This window comes from Mustelus asterias, chromosome 22 (genome assembly GCF_964213995.1).
Source record: "Mustelus asterias chromosome 22, sMusAst1.hap1.1, whole genome shotgun sequence".
Lineage (NCBI taxonomy): Eukaryota > Metazoa > Chordata > Chondrichthyes > Carcharhiniformes > Triakidae > Mustelus > Mustelus asterias.
Window position 1 is genome coordinate 17,902,741 of NC_135822.1, and position 17,520 is coordinate 17,920,260.

The 17,520-nt window shown below is 48.4% G+C and overlaps 1 protein-coding gene across 1 annotated transcript in view; it reads left to right on the plus strand.

The window, feature by feature from the left end:
- Positions 1-16,841, plus strand: part of LOC144509742 (chromodomain-helicase-DNA-binding protein 5-like) — an 80,012-nt gene extending 63,171 nt beyond the window's left edge. The window contains 7 exon segments of the mRNA XM_078238522.1: positions 1,196-1,339; positions 2,391-2,499; positions 6,272-6,404; positions 7,657-7,852; positions 14,049-14,209; positions 15,634-15,760; positions 16,675-16,841. Of these exon segments, the coding sequence (XP_078094648.1) occupies positions 1,196-1,339; positions 2,391-2,499; positions 6,272-6,404; positions 7,657-7,852; positions 14,049-14,209; positions 15,634-15,760; positions 16,675-16,787 (983 nt within the window). The 3' untranslated portion in view covers positions 16,788-16,841.
- Positions 16,842-17,520: the final 679 nt, after the last annotated feature.

Sequence of the window (17,520 nt, forward strand, 5' to 3'; positions counted from 1 at the left end):
TGGAGGAGGAAACCTCCCCCTCCTCCAATCAGCTTGGCTCATGTAGATCAGGCCCAGGACAGGGTGAATGGTCGCTTGCCCTGTCGTCAGCCTGGATCGGAAATGTCTCAACTTGTTGAGACTCTGAATTGGATTTGATTTGATTGAATTGGAAAAGTATAAAAAATAAAAATAAAAATCTGTTTGGGTACACTGAGGGAGAATTGAGCATGGCCAATGCACCTAACCCGCACATCTTTTGGACTGTGGGAGGAAACTCATGCAGACACGGGGAGAACATGCAGCCTCCACACAGACAATGACCCAAACCGGGAATTGAACCCAGGTTCCTGGCACTGTGAGGCAGCAGTGTTAACCATTGTGGAACCGTGCTGCCCATGTTCTAAAGTGCTTTGCAGCTAATGAAGCATCTTTTGTGATATGGCAATCGGACAGTTAATCTGTGCACAGCAAGCTCCCAAAAACAATATTGTGATCAGAAACAAATATCTGTTTTTAATGATGTTGATTGGCCAGTGACTGAGGGTCAGGAGAATCCTCCCCCTCTTTATAAAAGATTACCATTGGATCTTTTATTGGGGAGGGATGGCAGGTTTGATATCTCATTGAAACATGGCACCTCCGACAGTGCATCTCGGAGATGCGCACTTGGGAGTGTTGGTCTAGATTCCGAGTTCAGGTCTCTGAAATGGAACTTGACCCCGTGACCCTTTGACCCCGAGGCGAGGGTCACGGCTGAGGTCAGCCCTGACCCTCAGATTGTGCTGAGATGAGGTTTGGAGCCAGCAGAGGAAATGGATTCGGAGCAGTCGCTGCCAGGGTGCCCGTGTGGGTGGCTCTCGGTGCCCGTGTGGGTGGCTCTCGGTGCCCGTGTGGGTGGCTCTCGGTGCCCGTGTGGGTGGCTCTCGGTGCCCGTGTGGGTGGCTCTCGGTGCCCGTGTGGGTGGCTCTCGGTGCCCGTGTGGGTGGCTCTCGGTGCCCGTGTGGGTGGCTCTCGGTGCCCGTGTGGGTGGCTCTCGGTGCCCGTGTGGGTGGCTCTCGGTGCCCGTGTGGGTGGCTCTCGGTGCCCATGTGGGTGGTCACAGGGTGGGGGAGGGGGGTTGTGGGGGACATGGTGTTTGTGAAGTGATGACACATTGATTCTGACTGGGATGCGTTTCACTGGACATTCTGTTTATTATTCACTTCTCCAACAGCTGAGGATGTGAATGAGGAGAGAGAGATTACGGAAAACCTACAGAATGGAGAAACAGTGAAAGAAGTGAAAGAGGAGGAAGAGAGGAAGGATCCGTGTGGCAAAGGAAAATTTATGTTCAATATTGCAGATGGAGGGTTCACAGGTAAATCAATCAGCTGCCCCTCATCAGATCAACAAATGATGACCCCTTGAACGCTCTGTAATAAAGATTATATCCGTCCCTGTCTCTTTCGCTCTCACCCCGCGTTCTACCTGCTGCCAACCTAGATCCTGCTTCTTCTCATTGTTCTGTTTTCACTCCATCCTCTTCCTCGGTTTGAGAAATGTGTCTGTCAGTTTTCATGTTTTCTGCGATGTGATTCATGGGGAGTTTGTACCAGACGGGGAGTGGAGTGTCAGTGGGACCCGTCCCCCGGGGGGAGTGGAGTGTCAGTGGGACCCGTCCCCCGGGGGGAGTGGAGTGTCAGTGGGACCCGTCCCCCGGGGGGAGTGGAGTGTCAGTGGGACCCGTCCCCCGGGGGGAGTGGAGTGTCAGTGGGACCCGTCCCCCGGGAAGAGTGGGGTGTCGGTGAGACCCTTCCCTCGGGGAGAGTGGGGTGCCACTGGGACCCGTACCCCAGGGAAAGTGGGGTGTCGGTGAGACCCGTCTCTCGGGGAGAGTGGGGTGTCGGTCGGGCCTGTCCCCTGGGGTAGAGTGGGGTGTCGATGGGGCCCGTCCTCCAGGGGAGAGTGGGGTGTCGGTGGGGCCCGTACCCCGGGGAGAGTGGGGTGTCGGTGGGGCCCGTACCCTGGGGAGAGTGGGGTGTCCGTGGGGCCCATCCCCTGGGGGAAAGTGGGGTGTTGGTGGGGCCCGGACCCCAGGGGAAAGTGGGGTGTCAGTGGGGCCTGTCCTCCGGGGAGAGTGGTGTGTCGGTGAGACCCTTACCCTGGGGGGAGTGGGGTGTCAGTGGGGCCCATCCCCTGGAGAGAGTGGGGTGTTGGTGAAAGCTTGTACCCTGGGGTTGGGTGGGGTGTTGGTGGGACCTATCCCCCGGGGAGAGTGGGGTTTCGGTGGGGCCCATACCCCAGGGGGAGTGAGTATTTGGAATTCAGCAAGGTGCTGTGTTGAATACCCTCATCTCCCTAGCTCAGATATAGAGCAGAATGTTCTAGTTCTGTTCTGAGGGGTAGCATCTCTGTTTTTATTTTGCCAGAGTTGCACACGCTTTGGCAGAACGAGGAGCGAGCTGCCGTTTCTTCTGGAAAGATCTACGATATCTGGCATAGGAGACACGACTATTGGCTGCTGGCTGGCATTGTTGCGTATCCTTTCTCTGAGTCTTGTGTTGGGGGGGATGGCACAGGGGAGGTTGGGGGTGTGGTTCAGCTTACGGCATGGGGCGGGGCTTGGTGAATGGGGGTGGTGTTTTCTCGGGGTGGTGTTCAGCTCGGGGCATTGGGGGCCGGGGGGGGGGGGGGTGTGATTGGTGTGGGTGGGATTCGGCTGCAGTTCGACACCAGGATTCAGGCTCACTCCCAATCCTTTAGCAGATTGAGGGAGGACCGTGTGCGTGAATGTGCCAGGAAACCAGAGCAAGTAGGCATTAATGTGACTCCAGCAGGCGTGTTGCCTCCCTGATGCCAGGGTCCGGCTGAATGTCATTGAACGGCTGCAGGGCATCCTGAAGAGGGAGGGTGACAAGGCAGAGGTCATGGTATATGCTAGTACCAATGACGTAGGTAGAAAGAGGGATTAGGTCTTGCATCAAGAATTCAGGGGGTTATGTAGTAGACTAAAATGCAAGACCTCTTGAGTTGTAATTCTGCATTACTCCCAGTGCCACGTGCTGGTGATTAAAGGAATAGAAGAATAGCACAGATGAATGCGTGGCTTAAGAATTGATGCAGGAGGGAGAATTTTAGATTCCTGTGTTGGGGACCAGATCAGAAACCCCAAGGTATATTACAAAGTTAGACTAGACCACAACTTTTTTTTATTTTAGTGAGACTATAATGTGTTTCACTCCAGGTGTGATTCTGTTGACACGCTAGGAAACTTTTATCAAAATAAACTTTATTTTAACAATAGTTTAAATATAACAACTGAATTAGCTTAACTTTTTGAATACTTAAATGTGACGAGATATAATTCTTAACTGCTAATCTATCTCTATTAGTTCCAATTTAAGCACTATCCCTCTTATAGACTTAAACTCCTCTTCAAAATAACTTAGCAAACAACACAGACTTACATGCTGGAATATGGGCTGCTAATCCTCAAGCCTTTGAACACTTCTGGAGATAGAGAGACAGAGAGATACCTGTCCTCTGACATTCAAACAGCAGCCTCCAGAGAGAGAGGAAAACAGAACACCTCTTGCGGTTTTCTGGATCAAGCAGAAGCTAAACTTTTTCCCTGTAAGTTTAGCTCTGCCCAATCACATGACTGCCTTGTCAATCAACCTAAATCAAACCCTACTCGGAAATCCCAGAGGAATAAACAAAAATGCATTCGCTCAGATTAAAACAAAAACCCCATAATCTAGGATCAATTATTTTCCTGCAGTCTCAGCATGGAGCTGCTTGGATTGCAGACAGATTGGCACCAGATAAATCAGAGCTGAATCCTAAACATACCCCTCACAAGAAACATGATATAAAGGCACAGTATCTTCACACCTGAATCACTGGCACCGTTTCTAGGGAAGGTGTGGCCTGTACAAGTGGGATGGTCCACATCTGAACCAGAGCAGGACTAACATCTTTACAGGTGGGTTTGCTAGTCCTGTTGGGAGGAGTTTAAACTAGTTCGGCAGGGGGAGGGGGCATAGACTGTTAGCAGAATAGGGACACAGCATAATACAGTAAAACAAGTTAGAGAGAGTACAGCTGTATTAAGTTCCAAGGGAGTAAGGAAAGGCTGGATCGCCTCTACTTTAATGCCAGGAGTATTACAGGTAAAACAGGTGAGTTAAGGGTGAGGATTGACACGTGGAAGTGTGATATAGTGGCCATCACAGAGACGTTGATGGAGGGGCAGGGTTGGCAGCTCAACATGCTGGGATGTAGAATCTTCAGGCGAGACGGGAAGGGGTAAAAGAGGGGATTATATTGTTAGTTAAGGAATCAGTTACTGCAGTAAGGAGGGATGTTATCTTGGAGGGGGCATCGAATGAAGCTTTGTGGGTTTAGGAATACAAAGGGGGCATGTACATTGCTAGGTGTTTGCTATGGACCCCCAGGTAGTGGGCGGGATATTGAGGAGCAAATATGTGCACAATTCGCGGAGGTGTGTAAAAACAATAACAGTAGAGTAATTATATGGGGTGATATAAACTTTCTCAACATTAACTGGGATGGACATTAGTGTTAAGGGCTGAGATGGAGTGGATTTCTTGAAATGTGTACAGGAGAGCTTTATAGGTCAATATGTAGAGGGTCAAACAAGGGGAGGACGCAGTGCTGGGTCTATTTCTAGGGAATGAACCCGGACAGATGGTTGAAGTGTTGTGAGGGAGCATTTTAGTGATAGCGACCACAACTTAAGATGGTACAATTTAAGCTTGTTATGGGCAAATAAATAGGAGAACAAAAGATGACCAGAGATATTCAGGAGATGATGAGAATGAAAAGAGAGGCTTTTAGTAGCTACAAGGGGAGCAAATCAGCAGAGGCATTAGTGAAGTATAGAAAGTTCAGGGTGGAGCTTAAGGAAGCAATTAAGTAACCAAAGAGGGGAAATGAGGAAGCTCTGGCTGGTAAAAGTAGGAAAAATTCCAAAATATTCTACGAGTATATCAATGGAAGAGGATAACCAGGGAAAGAGTAGGGTCCATTAGGGACTAGGGGGGCAATCTGTGGGAAATCATTGGTAGAGTGTTGAATGAATACTTATCATCCATCTTCACCCAAGAGAATGAGGCCAATGGTATGGAATTCAGGCAGAGAGACTGTGAGGTTCTTGACTAAATTGACATAAGGAAGGACAAGGTATTGGAGGTGTTGGCAGCCTTAAAAGTGGATAAATCTCAGGTCCAGATGAATTGTGCCCTCGGCTGCTGTGGGAGGCAAGGGGGGAGATTGCAGGGGCTCTGACCCAAATTTTTAATTCCTCTCTGGCCGTAGGGGGAGGTGCCAGAGAACTGGAGAACAGGTGATGTGGTTCCGCTATTTAAAAAGGATTGTAGAGATAAGCTAGGGAACTGCAGACCAGTGAGTCTCATGTCAGTGGTAGGGAAACCAATGGAGAAAATTCTGAAGGAGAGCATCTATCTCCACTTGGAGCAGCAGGGTTTGATTAGGGATAGTCAGCATGGCTTCATCAGAGGGAGGTCATGCCTCAGAAACTGGATTGAATTTTTTGAGGAGGTGACCAGGTGTGTAGATTAGGGTGGTGTAGTTTATATGAATTTCAGCAAAGCCTTTGACAAGGTCCCACATGGGAGACTGATGATGAAGACAATGCACATGGGACGGATACAGGGTAATTTCATAAGGTGTCTCCATATTCTTTTTGCAAAATGGAGGCCAGAACTCTGCACAGTATTCAAAGTGTGACCTAGGGTGTAGGACAAATGCTAGTGGAATATGTTCATCACCATCTCCCCCTCCCCACCACATTTATAAATAAATAGCTATGATTGTCTCTATCCTCCTTTCTGACAGCATCAGACAAATCTATTGGTCAGCTCGCGTGGGAAACAGAAAAAACCACATTGATCTAGTGAGGAAGGAACATTGTTAAAAGATTCAGAGCACAGAGGGAGATTTACTCTGTATCTAACCCCGTGCTGTACCTGTCCTGGGAGTGTTTGATGGGGACAGTGGAGAGGGAGCTTTACTCTGTATCTAACCCCATGTTGTACCTGCCCTGGGTGTGTTTGATGGGGACAGTGTAGAGGGAGCTTTACTCCATATCTAACCCCTGGCTGAACTTGTCCTGGGAGTGTTTGATGGGAATTTAATGTTGATGAAGCTTAAGGATGGGATTGTGTTTGCCCACAGACCACAAGGGGGCTTGAAGCTGGTTGATCCGTCCTGTCCATCATGTCTGCCAACATTCCTCTCTCAAGGTTTCCTTAACATTTCTGTGCAGTCACGGCTATGCTCGCTGGCAGGATATACAAAATGATCCCAGATACACAATCATCAATGAGCCTTTCAAAGCCGAGATGAACAAGGGGAATTTCCTGGAAATGAAAAACAAGTTCTTAGCCAGGAGATTCAAAGTAAATCAAGGCGTGTGTGTGTGAGCGAGAAAGATGTGCTGATTGACATGGGCCCGCGTGGGGGGGAAGGGGGGTGCATGGGCCCACGAGGGGGGGGAAGGGGGGTGCATGGGCCCGCGTGGGGGGGGGGGGAAGTGTGGGCCTGCGTGCGGGGAAGGGGGGTGCATGGGCCCGCGTGGGGGGGAAGCGTGGGCCTGCGTGCGGGGAAGGGGGGTGTTAGGTTCCGCGTGGGGGGAACGGGGGTGCATGGGCCCGCGAGGGGGGGAAGCGTGGGCCTGCGTGCGGGGAAGGGGGGTGCATGGTTCCGCGTGGGGGGAAGGGGGATTGCATGGGTCCACGAGGGGGGAAGGGGGGTGCATGGGCCCGCGAGGGGGGGAAGCGTGGGCCTGCGTGCGGGGAAGGGGGGTGCATGGGTCCACGAGGGGGGAAGGGGGGTGCATGGGCCCGTGTGTGTGTGAGTGTGTTTATTTCCTGGCACATTGGAGTGGTATATGAACCTTGAACCTTCTCAAAGAAATAGTGTTGTCTATTGTACCCGTACCCGAGGGAGCGCTGTGTGTTAACCCGTACCCGAGGGAGCGCTGTGTGTTAACCCGTACCCGAGGGAGCGCTGTGTGTTAACCCGTACCTGAGGGAGCGCTGTGTGTTAACCCGTACCCGAGGGAGCGCTGTGTGTTAACCCGTACCCGAGGGAGCGCTGTGTGTTAACCCGTACCCGAGGGAGCGCTGTGTGTTAACCCGTACCCGAGGGAGCGCTGTGTGTTAACCCGTACCCGAGGGAGCGCTGTGTGTTAACCCGGACGAGACCCCTCTGCCCTTTCGGGTGCACATAAATGATCCCACGATTATTTTTTAAGAGCAGCAGGGGAGTTCTCCCTAATGTTCTGGCCAATATTTATCCCTCTGCCAACATCACAAAAACAGAATGTATGGGTCATGTTCCAATTGCTGCAGCTGTAACGACACTTCAGAAATACTGCACTGACTGTACAGGTCTGCCCTGATGTTGTGTAAGGTGCCATGGAAATGAAAATCCTTTCCGCCTGCCCCTACCTTCAGCTTTCATTTCATCTCTGATCTTGCGTGACTCTGGGTGATGTTGGGTGCAGTGTGCCAGGGCTGGGCTGGGCTGGACTGGGCTTAGGGGTTGGTCGGGTGCTGCTAAAGTGATTAACTGGACTCCACTCGCATTAACTCCTGTTCTAATTATTTTTTTTTTCTTGCCTCCCACCTCCCTCACCCCCAACACCAGCTCTTGGAACAGGCCCTGGTGATTGAAGAGCAGTTGCGGAGAGCTGCTTACCTCAACATGAGCCAAGACCCCAATCACCCTGCCATGGCCCTCAACGCACGCTTTGCCGAGGTCGAGTGCTTAGCCGAGAGTCACCAGCATCTCTCCAAGGAGTCTCTGGCCGGTAACAAGCCTGCCAACGCTGTACTGCACAAAGGTTTGTCGCGTGAGCTCGGGCACCCCCTCCCGTCTACCTCCCGTCTCCATAGTGACCATTCAGACAGGTCCTGGACATCGTAGAGATAAGAAATTAGTTTCAGCATCAATTGCACTGACTGCCCCGCAATATCATCTTGTAAAAATTGTTCCTTTTTAGCGAATCTGCTAATAAATTCAGCTTTTTGTAATGAAGTGCCTCTGGTGTAATTGTGATCTTAATTTATTTTTTGGATGTAAAATATATTTAATGTGAAGAGCTAGAGGTACATTGTTGTCATACACTGACCTGAACTGGCTGGTACGTGGTGAAGAACCTTCTCTACTGGAAACCAAAGGCCATTAGAGAGAAATTCGACCTGGGTTTGAGTTACATTAACTGGCGCCAGGTCGACTGGTATCAAAAAGCGACATCTCTGCAATCACGGGGTTTGTTTGAGGCTGGAGTGTTAAGGAATGTTTGGGGGTAAGGTTTCTTCAGCATATGTTCCTGTGCTGTACCTGTCCTGAGAGTGTTTGATGGGGGACAGTGTAGAGGGAGTTTACTCTATATCTATCCCTGTGCTGTACCTGTCCTGGAAGTGTTTGACAGGGACAGTGTAAAGGGGGCTTTATTCTGTACCCCCGTGCTGTACCTGTCCTGGAAGTGTTTGATGGGGGACAGTGTAGAGGGAGCTTTGCTCTGTTTCTAACCCCATGCTGTACCTGTCCTGAGAGTGTTTGATGGCAACAGTGTAGAGGGAGTTTACTCTGTGTCTAACCCTGTGCTGTACCTGTCCTGGGAATATTTGATGGGGACAGTGTAGAGGAAATTTACTCTGTATCTATCCCCATGCTGTAACTGTCCTGGAAGTGTTTGATGGGGGACAGTGGAGAGGGAGCTTTACTCTGTATCTCCGTGCTGTACCTGTCCTGGGAGTGTTTAATGGGGATAGTGTAGAGGGAGCTTTACTCTGTATCTAACCCCGTGCTGTACCTGTCCTAGGAGTGTTTAATGGGGATAGTGTAGAGGGAACTTTACTCTGTATCTAACCCCGTGCTGTACCTGCCCTGTGAGTGTTTGATGGGGACAGTGTAGAGGGAGCTTTACTCTGTATCTAACCCCGTGCTGTACCTGTCCTGGGAGTGTTTGATGGGGACAGTGTAGAGGGAGCTTTACTCTGTATCTAACCCCGTGCTGTACCTGTCCTGGGAGTGTTTGATGGGGACAGTGTAGAGGGAGCTTTACTCTATGAACCATGCTGTAGTTGAGTTTAATACTTCAAATGAGAAGTCTTCCTCTCTAGAGGAGCAAGGTTCCTTGCTTTGATCAGAGAATTCACAAAGAAATTAATATTTTTTGTGTTACTCTAGTTTTATAAAGAATTTGCAACACAGAATTAGGGCATTTGATCTAACTATCCTTTGCTCCACATCAGCCACCTTGCGTTCCTTGATCTCTCACCCTATCAGCAAATCCTATTCTTCTTTCCCTTCTGTTTATCTAGTTTTGCCTTAGAAACCTCTATCCTATTCACTTCATCCACATCCTGTGGAAGTCAGTTCCACATTTTAATCACATTCTGGCTGAAGGAGTTTCTCTTCCCAATTGGACTATCTTATCGGACCCCTAGTTCTTGTCTTCTCCTCAAGTGAAAACATCTTCTCTTTGTCTTAATAAACCCTTTTATAGTCTTAAAGGTTTCTATCAGGTCACCTTTGTCTCGCTAGACTGTTCAATCTTTCCTGATGGATATGGGATCTCTGTTCTAGTCAATCTTATTCTCTAATGACTCCATATGGAGAGTGACTGTGCACAGTAACTCCAAGTGTGGTGTAACACTGCTGATACCAACCAACACACCAGAGACTTGGGATAGAAGCTGGGTCTCTAGCTCACCCAGTACCTCACACCGGGGACACCATTTACCGGGGATATCCTTTACCGAGATTTACCGGGGATATTCTTTATCGAGATTTACCAGGGATATCCTTCCCTGGGATTTACCGGGGACATAGTTTATCGGGATTTACTGGAGACAGTTTACCAGCCACAAAGCCAGCATGCTTTTTGAAATTGTTCATTGTGGGACTTCAACACTAACCAGATAAATCAACTAAAATTGGTTTGTTTAAGCTTCAAATCCTGTGACCAATGGAGAAACAACAATCTTAAACACATCATCTGACTGGATGAAGCAGTTTCAGCCTTTGATCAAAGAACAAAGAACAATACAGCACAGGAACAGGCCCTTTGGCCCTCCAAGCCTGCGCCGCTCATGTGCCCAACTAGACCATTCGTTTGTATCCCTCTATTCCCAGTCTGTTCATGTGGCTATCTAGATAAGTCTTAAACGATCCCAGCGTGTCCGCCTCAATCACCTTGCTTGGCAGTGCATTCCAGGCCCCCACCACCCTCTGTGTAAAATACGTCCCCCTGACATCTGTGTTGAACCTTGCCCCCCTCACCTTGAACCTGTGACCCCTTGTGTTCGTCACCTCCGACCTGGGAAAAAAGCTTCCCACTGTTCACCCTATCTATGCCCTTCATAATTTTATACACCTCTATTAGGTCGCCCCTCATCCTCCGTCTTTCCAGGGTGAACAACCCCAGTTTACCCAATCTCTCCTCATAGCTAAGACCCTCCATACCAGGCAACATCCTGGTAAACCTTCTCTGTACTCTCTCCAAAACCTCCACGTCCTTCTGGTAGTGTGGCGACCAGAACTGGACGCAGTATTCCAAATGTGAATATTTGGAATGGGGATATACACGGGGATATACACATACGGTACAGTACACAGGGATAAACTCATACTGTACAGTACACTGGGATATACTCATACCGTACAGTACACTGGGATATACTCATACTGTACAGTACACTGGGATATACTCATACTGTACAGTACACGGATATACTCATACTGTACAGTACATGGGGATATGCTCATACTGTACAGAGGTACAAATCTTTCAGTATCTGGGCCTGATCTGTATTTCCTCATTGATGTATTGCTTGCTGATCCCACAAGGGGATCCCACAACACCGGCAGCTCCACATCAATCCCACAAGGGGGCAGACATGGGTTACATTAGTTAGTCTGTGAATTTGGTGGGATGCACTGTATACTAAAGAGGATATACTATGTACAGTAATGAGGAATATACTCATTCTGTACACTACATGGGATATACTCAGTACAGTAATGGGAAATTACTGTCATTCTCTACAGTACATGGGAAATATGCTCATTCTGTACAGTACACGGGATATACTCACTGTACAGTAATGGGGAATTATAAGTCACTGTTCAGTATATGGGGACTCTACTCATTCTGTACAGTACACAGGGAATTGTACTCTGTGCAGTACATGGGATATACTCATTCTGTGCAGTGCATGGGATATACTGTCTGCATAGTACATGGGGGATATGCACCACACTATGGAGGGGAGATATAATCTGCAGTACATGGGGATATACTCATTCTGTACAATATGGAGGATCTCATACTGTACAGTACACTGGGATATACTCATACTGTACAGTACACTGGGATATACTCATACAGTACATGGGGATATACTCATACTGTACATGAGGATATACTCATACTGTACAGGGTTGGAGGGGGTGGTGATGTACTCATTCTGTATAGTATACTTTCATTTGCTCTTAAGTTCTTGAACGTGTTGTCACTTCATAATTCTGTGTCCACCTTTCCTGAATTCTGTTTGAATCTGTAATCCAGTTTCCACCAGTATTACAGTATTCCAATATTACAGTATTCCAGTATTACAGAACAGAAACTGCCCTTATTGAAGTTATAAATAATGTCTCCTGTGACTGATAAAAGTAAACCGTTCCCCCCACACACACGTGCAACCCCCCCCCCCCCCCCCACCACCTCTTCCTCTGTGAATCTGTCTGTAAACTTTGACATGTTTGACCTTGCCAAGCTTTTCCAACTCCTCTCCACCATCATCCAGTCGGGTGGAACTGCGCCTGTCTGGTTCTGTTCTTGATCGATTGCAGCCAGAGATTCTGCAGTGTTGCGCTGACTTCTCTTCCCACCATTGCAGCTTCCTCTGGAGACTCCTGCAATTCTCATCTGCCCGCTGCCTCTCGGTGTCATCATCAGGTTCCGTGTTTATTCTAGTGACACCCAGGTTGGGCTCACCACTCCCCCACCCCCACCACAACTGTTCTGTTTAAACGATTAGCACTGTTAATCTGACATTCAGTACAAACTCCATTCCCGAGACACTCACTCCATCCCTCTCCCTGGCAACCGTCTGAAGCTTAAAGCAAGGTTTTCACAACCTCAGTGTCACGTTTGACCCCGCGATGAGCTTTCAATCACACATCTGCATCATCATTTACACCACCTTCATAGCCTACCCCCGCCCCACTGCCTCCTGTCTCTCCCCCCCCCCCCCCCCACCCCTGGTGTGGTTGGGATTTTATAATGTTCACCCCAACCGCCTTTTGTGTATCCCGGCTTCATTATGCCACTATTGGCAGCTGTCAGGGTCCAAAACTCTGCAATCCCCTCCTTAAATCCCATCTCCGTCTGAGCTCCTGTCATGGTTCTAATACCTATTTATGTGGTTTGGTGTCACGTTTTGCCATGTAACGTTTCCTGTGAAGCATCCCAAAGCACTTTACTACATTAAAGGTGTTGTCTAAATGAGAGCTGTTATTTCTTCTGCCCAATGCCCTTCTCTCCGCCTCCAGCAGCAGCCAGAGGGTGAGGTGTAGGTTGACTTGGTGTTTAAAAAGAAACCATGATTGGGAAGTGTGTGCAGCTGGAAGGACCCAGCATTGTTGCCCTGTCCTAGTTGTCCCAAAGTAGAGTCTGTCTGTCCTGAACTGATACAGTGGCAGGTTTTTAACACAACTGAATTGGGCAGAAGATGCTCTTCACTGACCAGTGCTTTGTTACAGACTCGGAACAGAATCCATCCCAGTCTGCTACAAGTTAGCAGGTATGAACCAGTCATAAGCCCCTTGGGCTGGGAGGTGAAAATTAGACTCTGTGTTCATCCCACCCTGGCCTTTCTAGCCCACAGTCCAGGTGTAGCCTGCGCTAACTCAGCACAGACCAGGAGTTTAAATCTGACCTCTTGGGTTTAGGCACTGCCATAACCAGCAGGGCCACCAGGAGGGGCTACTCCTTTTAACGTGAATGTCTTGTTCAGCTACGTCAAAGGGAAATGGAGAGCCAATCACATTGGGATGGGGTTGAGTCACCTTTAGGCCCACACAGGGTTTCTTCAAGGATTGGTTGGGATTTTATAATGTTTACTGACACTGACCTTTTTCCACACTTTTTAAACTGGTTTCAAATTATCAAAGGGCTGCAGTGCTATTTGAACACCTGTTCTCTGGGTTAGCATCATAGAATCATAGAGTGCAGAGGGAGGCCATTTGGCCCATCGAGTCTGCACCGACCACAATCCCGCCCAGGCCCTATTCCCATAACCCCATGCATTTACCCAAGCTAGCTCCCCCGACACTAAGGGGCAATTTAGCATGGCTAATCCACCTAACCCCCACACCTTTGGACTGTGGGAGGAAACCGGAGCACCCGGAGGAAACCCATGCAGACACGGGGAGAATGTGCAAACTCCACACAGTGACCCAAGCTGGGATTCAAGCCTGGGACCCTAGTGCTGTGAGTCGGCAGTGCTAACCACTGTGCCACCGTGCCACCCTAGCCCAGTAATATTTACCATTACAACACATTACCCAAACTCGTATGTACAACGGTTCTGTTCAGGTTTCCATGTGATTTATTCTACATAATTGATCAGGATATTTTTCCAGTTCATACACATACACACACACACAGAGACATGCATCTTAGTATTGTTCAAACATATTATCCAAACTGAATCCATATAAAGGAGGAGGAGTTGGGGGTTAAAGTTCAGGGCGAAGTTGGACACCCAGAGTAAGACTCGAGAATTTTATAAAATGACTGTTTCTTATTATTGACCTTCTTACCGTCCCCCTCATCCTGGTGCCCTATCAGTGCCCCTCTGGAGTCTTGCTGTGCTGGGTACTGGGTGCATGGTGTTCCTGTGGCTTGTGGAGCTGCAGGTTAACACAGCACCAGCTGTTATTGGGAAGTGTTGATGCTGCCTCCCTTCCTGCTGAAACCCTGGCCCTGAGCTCCTCGCCCTGTGTTTGCTTTTTGTTTCTTTCAGTCCTGAATCAGCTAGAGGAGCTCCTGAGTGACATGAAAGCCGACGTGACCAGGTTACCCAACATGCTGTCCAGGGTGCCGCCGGTGGCAGCGAGGCTCCAGATGTCGGAGCGGAGCATTCTGAGTAGACTGGCAAATCGGGGAAATGAACCACAGCAGCAGGTGAGCAACCGGCCCAGGACATTGCGATTAGAGTCTCTGGGAGTTAGCACAGTGGCATTGCCTTGTCTTTCGGGTGTCAAGCTGATATAATCAGAAAGGGTGGTTTGCTGGAGGATCTCGATTCTCCCAATCAGCAGCGAGACTCAGTGTCCGTGTTCTGTGTTTATTCTGTATTTTACTTTCAACCCAAAACTGAGGGATGTTAGTAATGGGGAATGGAAGACACACTGGGTGCCAAGTGCCACCCAAACCAGGGCAGGTACAACACAGGGTTACATACAGAGTAAAACTCCCTCTACACTGTCCCATCAAACACTCCCAGGGCAGGTACAGCACGGGGTTCGATACAGAGTAAAGCTCCCTCTACAGAAGGTCAAGAGGTGACTTAATAGAGGCATACAAGGTGATCGGAGGATTAGATAGGGTGGATAGTGAGAGCCTTTTTCCTCGGATGGTGATAGCTAGCACGAGGGGACATAGCTTTAAATTGAGGGGTGATAGATATAGGACAGATGTCAGAGGTAGCTTCTTCACTTAGAGAGTGGTAAGGGCGTGGAATGCCCTGCCTGCAGCAGTAGTGGACTCGCCAACATTAAGGGCATTTAAATGGTCATTGGATAAACATTTTGATGATATTGGAATAGTGTAGGTTAGATGGGCTTTAGATTGGTTTCACAGATCGGCGCAACATCGAGGGTCGAAGGGCCTGTACTGCGCTGTTATGTTCTATGTACACTGTCCCCATCAAACACTCCCAGGACAGGTACAGCACGGGGTTAAATACACAGTAAAGCTCCCTTATACTGTCCCCATCAAACACCCCCAGGACAGGTACAGCACGGGGTTAAATACACAGTAAAGCTCCCTTATACTGTCCCCATCAAACACCCCCAGGACAGGCACAGCACGGGGTTAAATACAGAGTAAAGCTGCCTCTACACTGGCCCCCATCAAACACTCCCAGGACAGGTACAGCACGGGGTTAGATACAGAGTAAAGCCCCCTCTACACTGTCCCCATCAAACACCCCCAGGACAGGCACAGCACGGGGTTAAATACAGAGTAAAGCTCCCTTATACTGTCCCCACCAAACACCCCCAGGACAGGTACAGCATGGGGTTAGATACAGAGTAAAGCTGCCTCTACACTGGCCCCCATCAAACACTCCCAGGACAGGCACAGCACGGGGTCAGATAGTGTGTGGGGCTGTGGCTCTGGGTTCACGTTAGGCTTTGATGCTCCCCAGTGTTGACAGAGCTAAGCAGAACTGTTCAGTGCTCTTCAAACAGGGCCTGGTTCAAGGGTCAACACCTCAGATGTGGGGAGGGGACATCCTGCAGTTAAGTTTCCATTTATTTGTGTAAGCTATCCTAGACTTTTGCGTTTGATCTGTGCTGTTTGTTTAAACTAACCATCTTTTGCAGCCATTCCCACAGGGTCCCTATGGAGCGGCACAGATGTACAGTAACAGTTTTGGACCCACCTTCCGAGGGCCAGGATCTGGAGCCCTCATTAATTACAATCAGATGCCTCTGGGACCCTATATCAGTGGTATGTATGTTCTAGAAACACACTTCTTACCTCTGAATGCTGCAAATAAAAAGTTGGGATCCATCAAAATGTCCATGAAGTGTTGGATTATTGTAAATACCAAACTGATTTACGAATATCCTTCAGGGAAGGAAACTGTTGTCCGGACTTCTGAGAGATTCAACTCCTAACCCACATGGTTCACTCAACTATCCTTCAAAGTGACCTGGCAAGGCAGTCAGTGTCCAGGTGTCTATGGATGGACAGTAAATGTTGTCCTTGCTGGTGACGGGCATATCCTAACAATGAATAATGATAACATTGAGGGAGAAGGGAATTCCCTCTCCTGATTAAGTGGATGGAACCCTGTCTGGCACACTCCCAGACCACGTGGTATCAAGAACCAGCCAGTGACTGGGTCAGACATCTCTCTCAACTCTTGTGCAAATTTGTCAAGACTAAATAGATGTTCAGAGGTGGACCTTAGGATCAAAACTGATCGCAGAATCTCTGAAACATGTGGAGCTTTAATTGTTCAACATAGTGTTTTTTAGATAAAACTAAAATGACTCCACTAGTAAAAGAATGCTACCTGAGATGGGGTTTTAAACAATCCAATTCTGGCCTCTTGCACATCCTTCATTCCCTTTGCCCCACCTTGGTGGATGTACCTTGGATATTAGCACTCTTAAACCCTTCCTGAACCCCTCTAACTCCCCTTTAAAATGCTCCTTAAAAACTCACTTCTTTGATCACCAGTCCTAATGTTGCCGTCTTCAACAATATCAAATTTATTGTCTAATTGCCGGCTGAGAGAGAGCCTGGGGAGTTTATGTTCAAACTGTTTCATAAGTGCAAATTATTGTGGTTTGAAATGACACCTACATTTTTCAATTAGAAGAAAAGTTTATTAAAGTAATTCTGCTTGTTTGCAGCAACCACAAATATTTCGGCTATGAGCATCCCAGATAAAAAGCTCTTATCAGAAGGACTGGAAACAGGAGAGAAGAAAGATAAAGTCAGTGATGTGATCTGCATCGAGGATTGATGGCAGGGATACCGAGGGCAGCTCCCAGACTACGGGCAGTTGATGCAGTCACCATGCTCCCAATCTTCTTTCAACTTTGTCAGATAACAAACTGTTTTCATCTCGGGATTGGGGGAGGGGTGGAGGCTCCACTCACTTGTACATATTTGCACTTTTTTCGCACGTTCATGGAAGGCTTCCTGTTACATTGACTGTTGTGTCAGGGAGGGAATCTCCAGACGTTAGGACGTGGGACCAAGAGATGAGGAAAGCGTGATCCTTGCCAGAGCTTGTAAGCTCTGGTTTATCAAACTGAGTCTACAAATTGTGCTCCATATAATAGCCCTGAGTAGCATCATTAATCTCCAGCTACCATTCCTAAACATTATTACTTTCAGTATCCATCAGTGCAATGCACTAGCCCAAACCCAAAGCGAACCCAAGTCATTGGCAACATTGCCCTTAAAGAGTATAGGATTTTGAGATTCTCATGGAGAAAGGGGGTGGGGATCTTCTCTGTGCTGTGGAAAGATTTTGGAGTATCTGATTTATCATGTGGTTAGTCTGTCCCTGGATAGTGCTTTACATTCCAAATAGGACTCCCATAGGTTGTACATTATCCAGGTTTAGTTCTACCTTGTTTGAAACAAGGTATTTCTGCACCTTGTCCTGGTGAAGAGTTCAGAGTTATCCTCAGCTTGTTTTAACAGGACAGTGCCGTTGGTATCCCCTTACACCACTTTCCACATTTGCA